This window comes from Calypte anna, chromosome 4A, assembly GCF_003957555.1.
Source record: "Calypte anna isolate BGI_N300 chromosome 4A, bCalAnn1_v1.p, whole genome shotgun sequence".
In the NCBI taxonomy this organism is placed as follows: Eukaryota; Metazoa; Chordata; class Aves; order Apodiformes; family Trochilidae; genus Calypte; species Calypte anna.
The window spans coordinates 9,913,133-9,927,091 of NC_044248.1; the positions used below are offsets into that span (position 1 = coordinate 9,913,133).

The 13,959-nt window shown below is 42.2% G+C and overlaps 1 protein-coding gene across 1 annotated transcript; it reads right to left on the reverse strand.

Moving 5' to 3' along the window:
- Positions 1-7,418: 7,418 nt before the first annotated feature.
- On the reverse strand, positions 7,419-13,525 carry CCKAR (cholecystokinin A receptor). The gene is made up of 5 exons (XM_008490624.2): positions 13,405-13,525; positions 12,387-12,638; positions 10,184-10,445; positions 8,557-8,684; positions 7,419-7,945 (listed from the first exon to the last, which is right to left on the reverse strand). Exons 1-5 carry the CDS (start codon positions 13,523-13,525, stop codon positions 7,419-7,421), a joined length of 1,290 nt encoding a protein of 429 aa, XP_008488846.1.
- Positions 13,526-13,959: the final 434 nt, after the last annotated feature.

Here is a 13,959-nt window from a genome sequence, read left to right on the forward strand (position 1 = left end):
ATTAGAAAGCATTATTCAAACTAAATTTGGAGGGAGTGCAGGCACAACATGAATCAGTTATAAAATTGCATTTTGCTAAGTTTATGTTAATTTAGAAGCCTGTTGCTTTTAGGAGAATTAATTGAGTGTAAAGGGTATTGAAGTCTAAGCAGGCACATGGAAATTTAGAAATTATTCTGTAGCAAAGCGAACTGGTAGCACCAAGATGCAGAACAGACTGATGCTGTCTGTGGCCTGAATGGGGACACAGATGCTCTGCTGTGAGAAAGCTTCAGCAAAGAGCTGAGGTGAGGCAGGAGAGGCAATACCTGCTTCCTCCCAGCAGAGACCACCCCTCTGGGTTGGATACAGGATGCTGCTAAAGGATAAAATGTTCAGTCACTGTGAAACGGGTGCACCAAGGTTTGGAGAGGGAGGAGAAGGTTGGCTGTGGGGGGATTTCTGGTTTCTTTTAAAAATAATCCCTTGCTTATTTAGGTGCTTGTTTTTCTACTTACCTAACTGCAACTGGGTTTTATGGTTTCTGAAACCCTTGTCCCTTCTAGCTCTGTCTGATGGAACACAGGGTCCCTATAAGCTGCTCATGCCAGGAGCAGAGGTGAGGTCTGATGTTGGCTGGTGGAGAAGACGTGGAGCCGCAGCCCTCAATAGGTCCTATGGGTGTGCAGTGTTCTGGGGTGCTGGGCTTTAGGGGCAGAGGAACACAGCCTTATATTCCCTGAGCCCATCTAGAACACAGCGATGTTGTGGCAGTGTGGTTTAAACTTGGGTGGGAGATACCCAGTCCATAGGGGTGCAACCCAGCACTCTGGGTGTGCTAGCAGGGCTGCCTGGGCAGCAGGTTCTCTGTTGTCCTGAGGGCATTTCTGCATCAACCCTTTACTGGAAGGGTTGTTAAGCACTGGCACAGGCTCCCCAGGGTAGGTGGTTGAATCTCCATCCCTGAATGTGTTTAAAAATTGCCTGGATGTGGTGCCTGGGGACATGGTTTAGTGGTGGGTTATTGAGAATAGGGTAATAGGGTTAGGACAAGGCTGGACTTGATGATCTTGAAGGTTTTCTCCAGCCTGAGCCATTCTGTGATTCTGTCTGGCTTCTCTCCTTGGGGCATGCTGCAGAGATTCCCAGCTCCCCTTGCCTGTTCTGTCCTGTTCAAATCCCTTCAACAGGAAAACCCTATATGAAGCCTGTAAAACATAATTTCATTCCAGAGTTGTTAGCTTTTCAAATCCCCACTTTCAACCCTGCCTAAAACAAGTGCTTTTGTACCCAAAGTGAAGTTTGGTTTTCCTCCCATCTTGCTTCCCAGGGGAACTGGCAAGTTTTGTGCCTTCTTTCCATACAGGGCATCCCCTTTTGCTCTCAAGGGGGTATTGACAATCCAAAAACCAAAAATTGTTTGCAATGATGTTCTCTCCAGAGATCAAATTACGTTGTCTTTTCCTCATTATAATTTTTTTCCCCCAATCTACAAGGTTGAAATGTTTCCTATTCACCCTCCCCTCCATTCCTCCCTCAACCCCGATGTTTGGGCTCTACAAAACTCCATTTCCAGCTGCAAGTGCATCAGATTCAACTTTGTCTTTAGTCTCCATCTTTCTAAATATTCCCTCTTCTGCCAGTGTCATTAATCTCTTCCAGCTGTCACAAAAGCAATATGGGACAAAGCTGCACACCTTTGCTCAGTCACTCTCTATGCAGCCTCTGTAATTTGAGGCTTTTCAGTCTTCAGTGCACAGCAAAGAAAGTCTGTCTTGGTTTTAATTAATATTGCAGAAATTAGGGCAGCAGAGGAGTCACATCGGATATCAATAAATATTTGATGTCTTGTGAAGAACCCTGCCTTGCAGTAAACATTCTTTCCTTTTCCACCAGCTCTTATTTTTCACTCCTTGAAGAAAGGAAGGAAATAAATACAAAAGGAAAAAAAATGCTTAAAAAATACCAGGGAACACAGAGCTATGCCTGACAGTCACTCCTGCACTGTCTTGTTTTGTTTCAGTCAGTTACCATTATTTAAACAGATTTCCTGTATAATAAACACAATGCCATTCAGATATGTTTTCTGGATCCTTTTCCTAGATCTGCAGTCCCAGGGAAGAAAGGATTTGATATTAGCAGAACTTTCTTCTTAAAAATCCACTGTGAGAAGCTGCCCTAAAGCCAAAACTTTGCTTCAGTGACTGCTGCTTTTCTTTCTTTCTTCTTTCTCAGAGGAGCACTGAGCACATCTGGACTGCAAAGCTCTTTTGTCTTCTCCTCCTCCAGCAGTGACCTCTGTCCTTTCCCTCCAGGTGATCAGAGATGTCTAAAATCAGTCCCAGCACCCTGGGAACCTCGGAGGGACATGGGCATGAGTTTTCAGCATCTGTGCCCTCCTATGAGACAATGAATCCATTTCAGGGCCATCCCTGTGGTGTTATTTTTCCTACTGTCATGTGGACTGTGCCAGGACAGTTTTCTCCAAAGGCAGCCTGGCTTGTGATGACATTTCTGGCCTTATATCCCTTTACAGCAATAATAAGCCAGTCAGAACATCACTGCCAGATACCACCCCCTGCACAGGAATGTGGGCAGAGTTTTGAGTTTCAGAGCAGGGGAGCAGCTCTGGTTACTCCTTCTCTTCCTTGAGTTTAGCCATGAAATTCTGAAGATCTCAGGTGTTGGAAGACCCATGGCAGGTTTGTAGGACACAAAGCAGGTCAGCCAGGTATTGGCTTTGTCATCTGTTTATTGAGGTTGTCCCTGTGGTTTCACTTCTGTGCATCATTCTTCACTTGGTCATGGACGAGGCCTCTTCGTTGCTAAATCCTCACAGAAAAAGGCTCTAGGTCACTGTCCATTTAATAATAAAAATTTTAAAATTGCCTCTAACAGATGCTCAAGCAAGAGCATGAGCAGCCCCTTGGCTTTCCTACAGGTTTGGTTTCTGTCCCTGTGACTGCACTTCATGCTGCTTTTGTAGCACTGCTATTCACACAATGTTCACAGCACCTATGTGGTGGTTTGTCCACTATTTTAAATCAAAGTGAGTACATAAGTTGCATTTCTTCATTCAATCAGATTTTCTTAATTTTTTTAATAACTGCTGGCCTGGCAGGACACCAGTTAAATGTTTACTCCCTAAGGAATGAATCACAGTTTAGATTTGCTGCCTCTGAATGTTAAGATATTTTGTTCTTGTCCCACAGCATAGTGGACAGCTGGCACCTTGGTATCTCAAAATCAGTGCTTTTTGGACACAACAGGGAGCCTAAGCCAAAGAAAGCTCTTTGTGGCATGATTATCTGTAGAAATGCATAGTGTAGAAACAATGTACGTACATTTCTACATCTACAACCTTCTGCTCTGTGCATGGTGCAAGTACCTCTGCCTGCAGGTGGGCCCTGGCTCAGGACACTTACAGTGTTCCATATACCCTGTGCTACCTGTTTCCACCTTCATCCAGGCAGCCTCTCTCTGTGAAGTCCCACAAAATCCAGCTGTCTTCAGGTCAGCCCTCTTCCCTAGGATGGTTGTGGATGTCCTCTGAGCAAGTGCCTGCTTTTAAAAAGAGAAATAATGCTAAGTGCTGTTGGAAAACCTGTGGCCATGTGTTTGTTTGCTATGCTCTGCCTGACACTATTTCTGTATTGTATTATTTCAGTACAGCCCAATCCTGAAACCACCTATTCCAAGCCAGAGAAGTGGGATGAGTCTCACCACGTGAACTTGGGTTGCAGCATCCCTGAGCTGGCAACCCCAGCACCTTGCCAAGAAGGGCTTGAACACATCAGAAGAGAGGCCACGACTCAGGTAAGGGGGGTGTAAACCTTTAGTAGCTGCAGTTCTAAATCCACATGCTGCTTTTCAGTCAGAGCACCTGGCTACAGTGACATGGATCCCCAATTTGACACAACCCCCCCCTCAGGTGCTGTCTTTAGCAGCATTTAGGGCATCTGTCTTTAAGCACACCCTCATAAGAGAGGTTGTAATAAAGACAGGAGTAGCAAAGGAGAAGCTGGACATTATTTAGTGCTCTGGTTTTGGTTGATGGAGCAGCCCATGCTGCTTGTGAGGATGCTGCTTGTTTGGGCATGCCAGGAGCATGAGTTCCATGTGCACCCCCGGATGAGGGGTTGTGAGGGGCGACTGCAGAACTGCTGTGGGTTGTGGGCAGAACAGAGTGCTGGGAGCAATGTATGTCAGGAGTCTGTCAGCCTGAAATGACAGGGGGAAATGAAGATGAGAGGGTTTTCTGGGAAAGTAAATCTGGGATGGAAAATAAACCTGTCAAAGAAGAAGAAAAAAAATCCTGCGATTGTTGGTGTGGAGAAAGTAATGTAGAGAACAAGAAAGTTACAGAAAGTAAAAAAGATGATCAAGTGCAGCTGAAAGAGATAAGGGAAAGACAAAGAGAGAAAAAAAACAACCAACTGGGAGTCAGGCCAGAAAGAGGAAACAAAAAAGAGACTTCAGAGATTTATGGGCATTATACACCTGAAATTTATTTTTTTTGCCATTTGTCTGCTACATCTGGGGAATGATTTGCCTCCAGGTGCTGCACTTGCAGAAGCAGGCTTTTACGATAGGATTTCCCGCCCCCAGCCCCTATAAAAAAATCTTAATACAAGGAGACTTCATGAGCTGTTTGATATGTTTATTCCACCCACATTCATTGTTGAAGGTACATGTTGCTAATGGCAGTATCTGAGTTAAAGGTGCTAGGAGGATTCCACAATTCTTCAGCAAAGGAAGGGCAAAACTCAGTGCTGGGAATGACTTCTGCAATGCACAGATCAGGGGAAATGGCATTAAGATAAATGCAGGTTATAGAAAGTCTGAAATTTTCTCTGCAAGGAGATCAGGGCAGAAGAATACAAAATTACTGGATTGCAATACTGCATTTTAAAACCTTAATTCCTACCCTTTGCTGGAATTTGGCTTAAGGCTCTGACTGGGAGCTTAGTCAAGTTGGTTTAAAAAGAATAAAGGTGTGGAGGGAGCAGTGGAGGGGAAGAAGGGCACAGAACAGGCCCAGGACAAAGGGAAAGTGTCCATCCTGGCATGGTTCTGATTCTTCCTGGACTGTTGCCTGACCATCACTCCATCAGGAGCTTCTCATCCTGCCTCCCTCCTTTCATCACCTCCAAATTCTGGTCCCTGATAGTTACAAGTGGGGAATCAGTCAGAGCCTCTGCTCTTCTCTGCCACAGGTACCAGAAGCCACACGGGGCTGTGATGTGATTCAGGAATTGTGGAAAAAACCTTTTGCCTTCCAGCTGAAACCTCTGTCCTTGACTAAAGCAGTGGGAGCAGGTGAATGGTGCAAATCTTGCTATGCAGGCTCTGTAGCTGCCTGAGAATCTGCAGCTACAAAAGGGAATTTGCCTTTCAAAGTGCATGGAGAGCTGGGGAGCCTCACTACCCAGCACATAATCAGCAATATTCACATCCAGTTTACTATTAAAATGTGGGGGTTTTACACTTAAAGCCACATTTTTTTAACTAAATCCTGGCTTTCAAATGGTCAAAACTGCTTCACAACTATTTTTTTCTCCTCTCACTGTTCCACATAAATCCCAAAGCATCGATGTTTGTTCCTTCAATTTCAATGTGCAGAACAGGTTTGTAGAGAGTCCCATCCTGCATCCTTAAATGAAGTAAAATTTTAATTTTATTGTTATAAATTAAATCCCATAATTTAATTAGGTGGGCATTTGTAAAGGGTCAGATCGATGTCAGTAGTCTCAGCACCATTAGGGACAGTGCTGCTTTATTAACATGGCAGGCAAAACATTGTTTCTATGGATTCTGCATAAGCAGTGTTTAGAAACTTTAATATTTTTTTAATTTCCTGTCTGTGGACAAGCTGGATGGGGAAAAAAAAAAAAAAAAAAAAAAGACAAGGTTGTATGCTAAATATACAGGTAAACCATTCCAGGCAGTAATTGAGGGTAGAACCTGGATCTGAGTGCTGGAACTCAAACTCTATTTCCAATTTAAAATCATTCAGTAAAGAGATCAGATTTGCCTGATTAAAAGCAAAAAAAGGGTTATATTTAATATCCACATCTACATTCCATGCTGTGCTCCAATTTAATCTCTGTTTAATAACAAGTTTTCTTAATGCTATCGACTCAGCTAGAAGACACCAACATCTCTGAAAAGGTATTTTCACAAAAGAAAATAAGTGGTATAACTTCTCCTGCCAAGCTCCAGAGCCAGGAGCAGGACCTGAACACCCACACTCTGTGCCCTGCACAGGAAAGGGCCTGAATACCTTGCTCAAACACCAATAATTACATCATTCAAAGTTGGGTTTTTTTTTCCTGTACGTTTACATGTAGGCATAGTTGGGGGGATAGTTATCCCAGAAGGCAGAAAAACTCTGATGTTTTCTGACAGGGTCTTCCAGCCTTTGCTCATTGTTTGTGCCCTCTCTGCACCCAGTGTCTCCTCATCTCAGGTGGGCAGTGTCACACCAGGAGTGGCTGTGAGCAGAGCTGGGAAATGTCTTGTGACCTGAAGCATCACCCTACATCTTCAGTCTCCTGTGAAATCACCACTGTGCCAGCACCCCAAGGATTTGTCCCTGTGCTCCCCAGTGGGACAGCAGCCACAGGAGCCCTGGGGGCTCATCCAAGCCCCAGCCACTTGCCCAGGTGAGTGCTTGTAGCTGCACAGAAGGAAGCCACACTCTTTGTTCTCAGGGTTTTTATTTAAACCAAAAATACATGAAGTTATGGTAACTTAGCTTACTGCCTAAAAGAAGAATGCATTGCATCCACAAAATCACCAATGTTTATTTTCATTTTCTTAAAAATAAAAAAAGAAAAGAAGATTATTTATTTTTACTTAAAACTGTTATTTTCACATGGACAAACCCATTATCCCCACCCCAAAATTCTCCTTTTAATAGACTGTGGCACCCAAATGATCTCCACATCTTCTCAGCAAAAAGAATGTGGAAAATACACTATGGATGTAACATAAATATTTTGATTATGAGGCATAGATATTGAAGTGAAGAATGCAATGCATGTGTTAATGTTTGAGGAGAGTCTATTAGCATCTTGGAAATGTTAAGAGATACTGGGAACTGCAGGCGAAAACTGAGCTAAACTCTTAATGTAATAGACAACAATTTTTACAGGAGCGTTTATTACAAGTAGAGCATCTTCTGCAGCTTTTCATGAAGTCCTTTATCTCCCAAGAGCCCTCTTCCTCCTTTGTTCTTTTGAAGGGAAAGTGATACAGAGCTCAGGCAGCGATAGAATCCATTTCCCATAAAATTCTCACCGCTTTCACTGCTGGCTGGAGTGTTCCATTCCCTCAGAACTAAATCACCTTCAGCTGATGCCACAGTCACTCTCCTAGACCTGGTGACACAAAGAGCTGAATTTCTGCAGGCCACTGGTAGCCTCTCCTGCCCCAGCTCAGGGGGGTGCAGACACATTCATGTGTGTGTAAGAGCATTTGGAGAGTGAAGCCCCCGTGGTCTTCCCCTCCTCTTCCTCGCCAACCTCTCCCCTGACTGCAGGGGGTTTTTGCTTTGCACAGCAGGTGAAAGTGGTGAGGAAAGCCACCCGGAAACGCTTGTTCATGAAGCAGTATATGATGGGGTTGACACAGGCAGAAGTGTAGGACAACAAGTGGATAAAGGAGATGGGAGCTCCCGAGAGCCTCTGATCCGCCGAGGCGGTGTCGAAGGCACGCCAGGCGTTGACGCTGAAGATGGGAGTCCAGCAAAGGAAAAACAAAATGACAATCACCACCAGCATCCGGATGACCAGCTTCTTGGCCATTAAGTTGGCAGAAGAGCTGCTGCTTCTCACCCTTTCTATCTTGCCGTGGCCAGAAGCAGAGAGCTGTTGCAATGGCATTTTCCTTTTTCTTTTGGTTTTGTTGAGGTAGCATCCGTCTCCATCCTCGTATTTGGCACTGCAGGTACTTATCTTTCTTTCTGTGTGTAGAAATTAATGCTTAAATAGTCAATGAAATATCTCTGAGCAGTGATTCAAAATAAAAAAATTAAGAATGGAGTCTAAGTCTAAATAAATAACATAGTTCATGGCTGAACAACTGCTGAAAAGAAAGGCCACTACTGAGTCAGTCAAGCTGCCCTGCAGCTGCCACCTCCCAATATTTTTGTCTCCTAACTCTACCCAAATCTGTGCAAGAGGTGTAAGAACACAGTTTGCTCAAGTATTCACTGAAGATAGTTTTCAAAATTATATGCTTTTATCTTAATTTGGCAATTTGTGTTGTGGTGTTTATTGACAGAAATGGTTCTCACCCACGGCCAACAAAAAAATCTTTGTGTTTCTATAACAAACAAATTAGAAATTTAATGTATCCTGCCCAGAGTCTTTGCAAACAAGCCATAGGTGAGGAATTATTTCTAATGAATAATGGAATACCTTCAATTAACAAATGCATCTGGCAGGATCATGACCACTACTGACCCTAGTGTCATTTGTGCAAGTAGAAAATTTTCCTTTAGTAACTTCAGGACGACTGCTTGTATCTTCAGCTCTACCTGAAAGAAAACCCCAAACCTAAATGTAGTGTTACCTCGTGAAGATTTCCTCTGGCTGGCATCGAATTTTATTCCTCTGTAGAGTTCCAAAGAAATGAGGCCATATGCAATCATCATTATAATCCCAGGTATAAGGAAGAGTATGAGTAGCAGGAAAGTGTACCTAAAGAATCAAAAGACAAGCTGAGACCATGGAACAGCACAGAACTTGGAGGGATGGATTTTAAGATTTTTCTGATTTTTGAAACATTGCTTTGACAGCTCTGGAAAATAGAATCTTTCTCCTCCTTCATCTTTCCCCAGCAAAGTACAACAGGAACAAGGCTGTTGTGGCTGCAAACCATCTGACACTCAACCTCAGCAGGACAGAGGAGATGGACACTGTCACTGACTGGGGGGACAGAAGGGATGTCCCTGACTGTGTGGGGCTCTCAGCTGTAACCAGATCAGATCCCTTGCAGCTCTGAATGATGTTGAATTTGCCTTGCAGAAGCCAAACAAGCAGCTGCTGCTTCTCAAAGGATCCCCTGGTCCTTCCAGTCACCACTTCAGGGAGAACTGACTGACCAAGGGGCCCTGGCACATGAGCAGGGATGGAGCAGCCAGGGATGGATTGTCACCTCTGGGGACATGCAGAGCCCCTGGGAGGAATCCTGGGGCTGGGAACCCCCTCACTCAGGGAATCATCTTCTCCTTGGCTGCACATCTGTTACTGTCCTAGGCAGCTTCTCAAGTGGGACTACAGCTTGGAGAAGCTTTGCTGCTTAAATGCATTCAAGAGCCTACAACTCTTCTGCTCTCTGGGACCTTGGTGCCAACTCACTGACACACCTGGGAATCTTCAGTGACAACATAGAAAATTTCAGCCTGTACCCATTCTGGCAAACATGTCAGGCTACCAAAATCAATAAAACCAATTTTCCCTGTCTGTGGATACATGGTACCAAAGAGGTGCTTACTTTAATCTTGTTCCCAGTTCCAAATGACCTTCACTAGCCAAAAAAAAAAAAAAAAAAAAAAAAAAAAAAAAGAAAAGAAAAATAATTCTTGCATCTTCTCACTGCCAGCTGAAGTGTTTAGTTCTTGTGTAAGGACATGACCTCTAGGTAATATTGTTCTTGGTAGAGCCACTGTTTGCTTTTCCTGGACACGGATGACTTGGAGCACTGTCTCTCCTCTCATCTCTCTGCCCCTTACAAACCACTCAAAAAGTGCATTGGCAACCTCTCCAAGTTCTCATATTCTTCTTCTCTGCTTCAGAGCACTTGCAGAGGAACAAATTGCCAGGCAAGGCAGCACACAGAGGGGTGCTTGTATGTGTTTGTGTTTTTCAAAGATTAATCAAGGATTTCTCTGAAAATACTGAAGTTTACATTACAAAGAGGTATTTTCTTTTTATAAAGTAGTAGTCCTAATTGAAGAGTGACAGAGGCTTTCTTTACAGCAACATGATGTGAGAATCTGCTATGCTGTCATTCCTATGACAAGAGAAAAGCCATGAAAGGTTCAAAATGTAAGCACCTTAAATATATATATATATTTTTTTTTTCTTCTCAAGTAAGCATAATAGAAGTGTAAATGTTTGCAGCAGGCTCAATGCTACCATGAAATCCTGTTGCCCACAGATAATTAATGATTTTCTAACAATCAGTTGTATCTTACCAAGACTGCTGAATGACATCACTGGGCCACAGGAGCCGACACATGTTTGCTGTGGTGTTGTTGTACTTGGTAAAAGGTACCAGTTTGCTATAAATTGGGTATGGTGACATGATGGTAAAGGAAAGACACCAGGTAGCAGCAATCACTTTCAAGGCATGAGATTTTGTCTGCCAGACCCTGGACTGCAGAGGTTTGCAGATGGCACTGTATCTCTCCAAGGAGATGGCAACCAGGTTGAATGTAGATACACTTACAGAGACACCTAGGTATGTAAAATACAGAAAAAGGTTATTTATTTTAAAGGTTTTTGAAATAGTTTTAATAACTTTTTGTGCGTATAGAAAATAAGAAACTCAGCTAACGATTTATATGTTAAAAGATTTATACAAATCATACTAAGTCATTGAAGGGTGTGTGGGGAATGGGTTTGAGTCTTGATGTTCCTGCTCTGCACCTCTCTTATTCTAGAAGTCCAAGAGAAAACATTCTGTCAAACCATGAAATTCTTATTAACAGGATAAAATGACAATTTTTTTGTCCTAATTCTTCTCTTTGATGCTATGGTTTACACACTAGAGTAAGTGCAGTGAAATTCAAACAAGGTTTTGAAATCATGTTGTTAGTTATTCTTTTAACACAGAAGTTCATAGTCCCTCCTCTGTTTTAATTTTTTTAAGTGTCCTGCTTGAATGGTGATCTGATTTTCTCATTCAACAGAATTAGATGTGTCATCACTTGTTAAATTAGATGCTAATGGAGTTATGAAGCAGGAGAAATGAAATCATGAAGCAGAATCTTTGCCCTTCAAGTGCCCTTCACTTTTCCTGTCCATATATCAGAAAATATAATGCAGCAGTCTGTAGTTCTGTCACTGAGGTGCTCTAATATATCACTGCAGATTATAAATATATCTTATTTATATTCTGACCCGTGTTAGAACATTCATGAAGATCCTTTAATGAAAGCTCATCCAGTGACAGCAAAATTTGCAATAAAATGCCAATATCTTAATAGGTTTCTTTACACAAATTATCTGTGATTTAGAATAAAGTTTCCTATGTTTTAAGAGGAAGGACTAGGAGCATGGGTGACACAGTTTAGTGTCCATTTGTCTAACACAGCCTCTGTTAACCTCAGCTATTAGTGGGAAATATCCATATTCTGACCCTTAAAATAAAACACCTTTGTAACTAAAAACTTCATGTTCAAAAAGATTTAACTGGATATTTTATAAAGTATTTTACACAGCATGAAATAAGATAAAGATGACAGTGCTCTGGTAATGTTTTATGGTATTTATGGCAGCAATTCATTATGATTGTTTAAACATGGCCTTTAATTTTATTGGTTTTATCTACAAAAAGGTGTTGATTTCCCATTCGCACACTTTAGGTGTGTACTTTCACATTACATCAAAGTTCTCAAGGGCATGGGTTGAAAGGGACCGAAGGTTTCTGTAATTAACTGAGGGTCTCCCAAGGTAGCAAAAACTTTACATAATTTTCTCCTTTTCTTTTTTCCTTTTTTCCTTTTTTTTTTTTTTTTTTTTTTTTTAAAGGAACAAGCAAATGCACAAGAAGTATTGGAAGTGAGACTAAATGGCTTACACAGATATTTGTAATCCAGGCATTTTGAAACTCCTGGTTCCACAAGCAAGTGGGGTATGGCACAACATATAAGAGTGGTGCTCCTCAGAGTCAGCCTGGAAAACCTCTCTCTGTATTTTCTGCTCTCCTGGTGATCTCTGATCACACCTGGTCTGTTCTCAAAAAGTCCTTAACTCCCAGCTCTGTAAATGACACTTACCTTGGCCTATTTTTTTTTTTTCATGTGTCACTGCTACCAAAAATCTGTGGGCAAAGTTTGCCCTTCATGAGAATTGTGCAACCCTCTAACTTCTGATGGGAGCTCTGAGTGTTGTAAGGAACTCTGGCAGAGATGGGGAAGCAAATGTGTGCACCGGGTTCCTCCTTCAAGCTTGACCACTCAACATCCTTCTCCCTGTCCCTGATCACTGTGTGTTTAGTGGTGTTTTGCTGGATCATACTGAGGAAGCCACAAAGATTGGCACTACAAAGTTGTTTCTTGATGATTTTGATATCTGTTTGCTGGCAGATGGAAACAATCAGCTTTTTACTGGCCTTTAATGACCTTTTCACCTATCTCATTAGCCAGTCTTCAAACCCAAACTTCCAAGACTTACCCATGAAATAAGTGGCAGTTTTGCAAACAGCACTGCCAAAAATAAAATCTTTCAGCAGGTTGGGAATGAGGGTGAATGGCATGCAGAAAAGGCAGAGCATCAGGTCGCTGACTGCAAGAGACAGCAGAAATGTATTGGTGACAGTTCTCATCCGCTTGTTTCTTATCAGCACTGTAATTACCAGAATGTTCCCCAAAATGCTGAGCAGAAATATCAAAGAATACAGCAGAATCCGAATTATCTGATGCAAATCTGAAAGTTGTCACAAGGGAAAACAATCAGTCGTGAAATAGATGACAGGCTATGAATGTTTCATCATTTAATCAACAGGTAAAGCCTTTCAAATGAGCAATTCTGTGCTCAGTTATACAAAGGTTTGTATCTTTACACTGATATAAAATCAGGGGAAGTCTGAAAATTCTTGAACTTATTCTGGTCTGCCTGATTTGTATAACATTAATATACAATGCATGCAATACAGTGTCCTTTTGGAGAGCCAAATGTGACTTCTTAAGCCCATGTTCTGCTCACACTACTTAGTCCACCACTCACTCACCATGCAATTTCCTCCTCTATGTTGAAGCAAGAAATGACACAACAATCAAAATTATTTTAATATTGCATTATTTTTTTCAACCTCAGACTATTACAATTTCATATTTAATCACTTTCATGCATGGTATCAGATCAGGTAACTTCTGATCTGATGTTAGTGAATTTTTCAGAGGAAAAATCAAGTTTCTCCAAGTCCTTAGCAGAGCTGTTCACATTTTTTCCCCGACAGTTCTACTGTTTTAGTTTCCCATTACGTGCAAATTTTATTCTAGCTGAAATTTTACCATGGAAAACCAGCACATACTAAATTCTATTTTGCCTGTTTCTCATCCTAACTTAGCAGCAAGCAGCTGATTTTGCACTCTCACAGAAAAAGCCTCCTAGTATACTTTCTTTCCATCGTATCCCATCTCCCAGCTAGAACTAAAACTGCTGCAAGAAAATTCTTTTTTTCTATACATACCCTTAGAAGGATAAGGTGGATCATCCACACAGAAAAAAGTGTCATTTTCCAAGATGATATTGCAGAGGAGAGCAGTAATATTGGTTCCGTTCCCGAGGAAGCTGGCATCAACTATTTCCATCCTTCAGTATCCACAGGTTAGCTCTGATGAAGCAGTGGGTGGGTTTGGAACTATCTGCCCATTCCTTGGGTAAACAAACACATTTCAGAATGAAATCTTCAGGAGGGATAAAAGAGAGGCTGTTGTGCAAGGAAGCTCTTCTAACTCTCCGTCAGGAACACCTGGCACACAGAGTCCTGGTCAGGCTGAACAAGATTTATTCCTGGGGCACACCAGGCAGCAGCACAGTGTGTGCACACACACTCACACGTTGCACACACATCCCCCCACAAACACACACACACACACACACACACACACACATAAACACACACACATCCCCCTACCAGACACACACACACACACATCTCCCACGGCACTTTTTCAGATCCACCCTCCTCTATTACTGACCTACTGTTAGGATTATAAACAGGCTAGAAAAAAGATTGCAGCTT

Coding starts and splice junctions, on each gene's coding strand:
- CCKAR (XM_008490624.2), bottom strand. CDS start 13,525: ATGGAAATAGTTGATGCCAGCTTCCTCGGGAACGGAACCAATATTACT. Junction 10,446..12,386: donor AACTGCCACTTATTTCATGG/GTAAGTCTTGGA, acceptor TTACATACCTAG/GTGTCTCTGTAAGTGTATCT. Junction 7,946..8,556: donor CCAGAGGAAATCTTCACGAG/GTAACACTACAT, acceptor TTCTACACACAG/AAAGAAAGATAAGTACCTGC.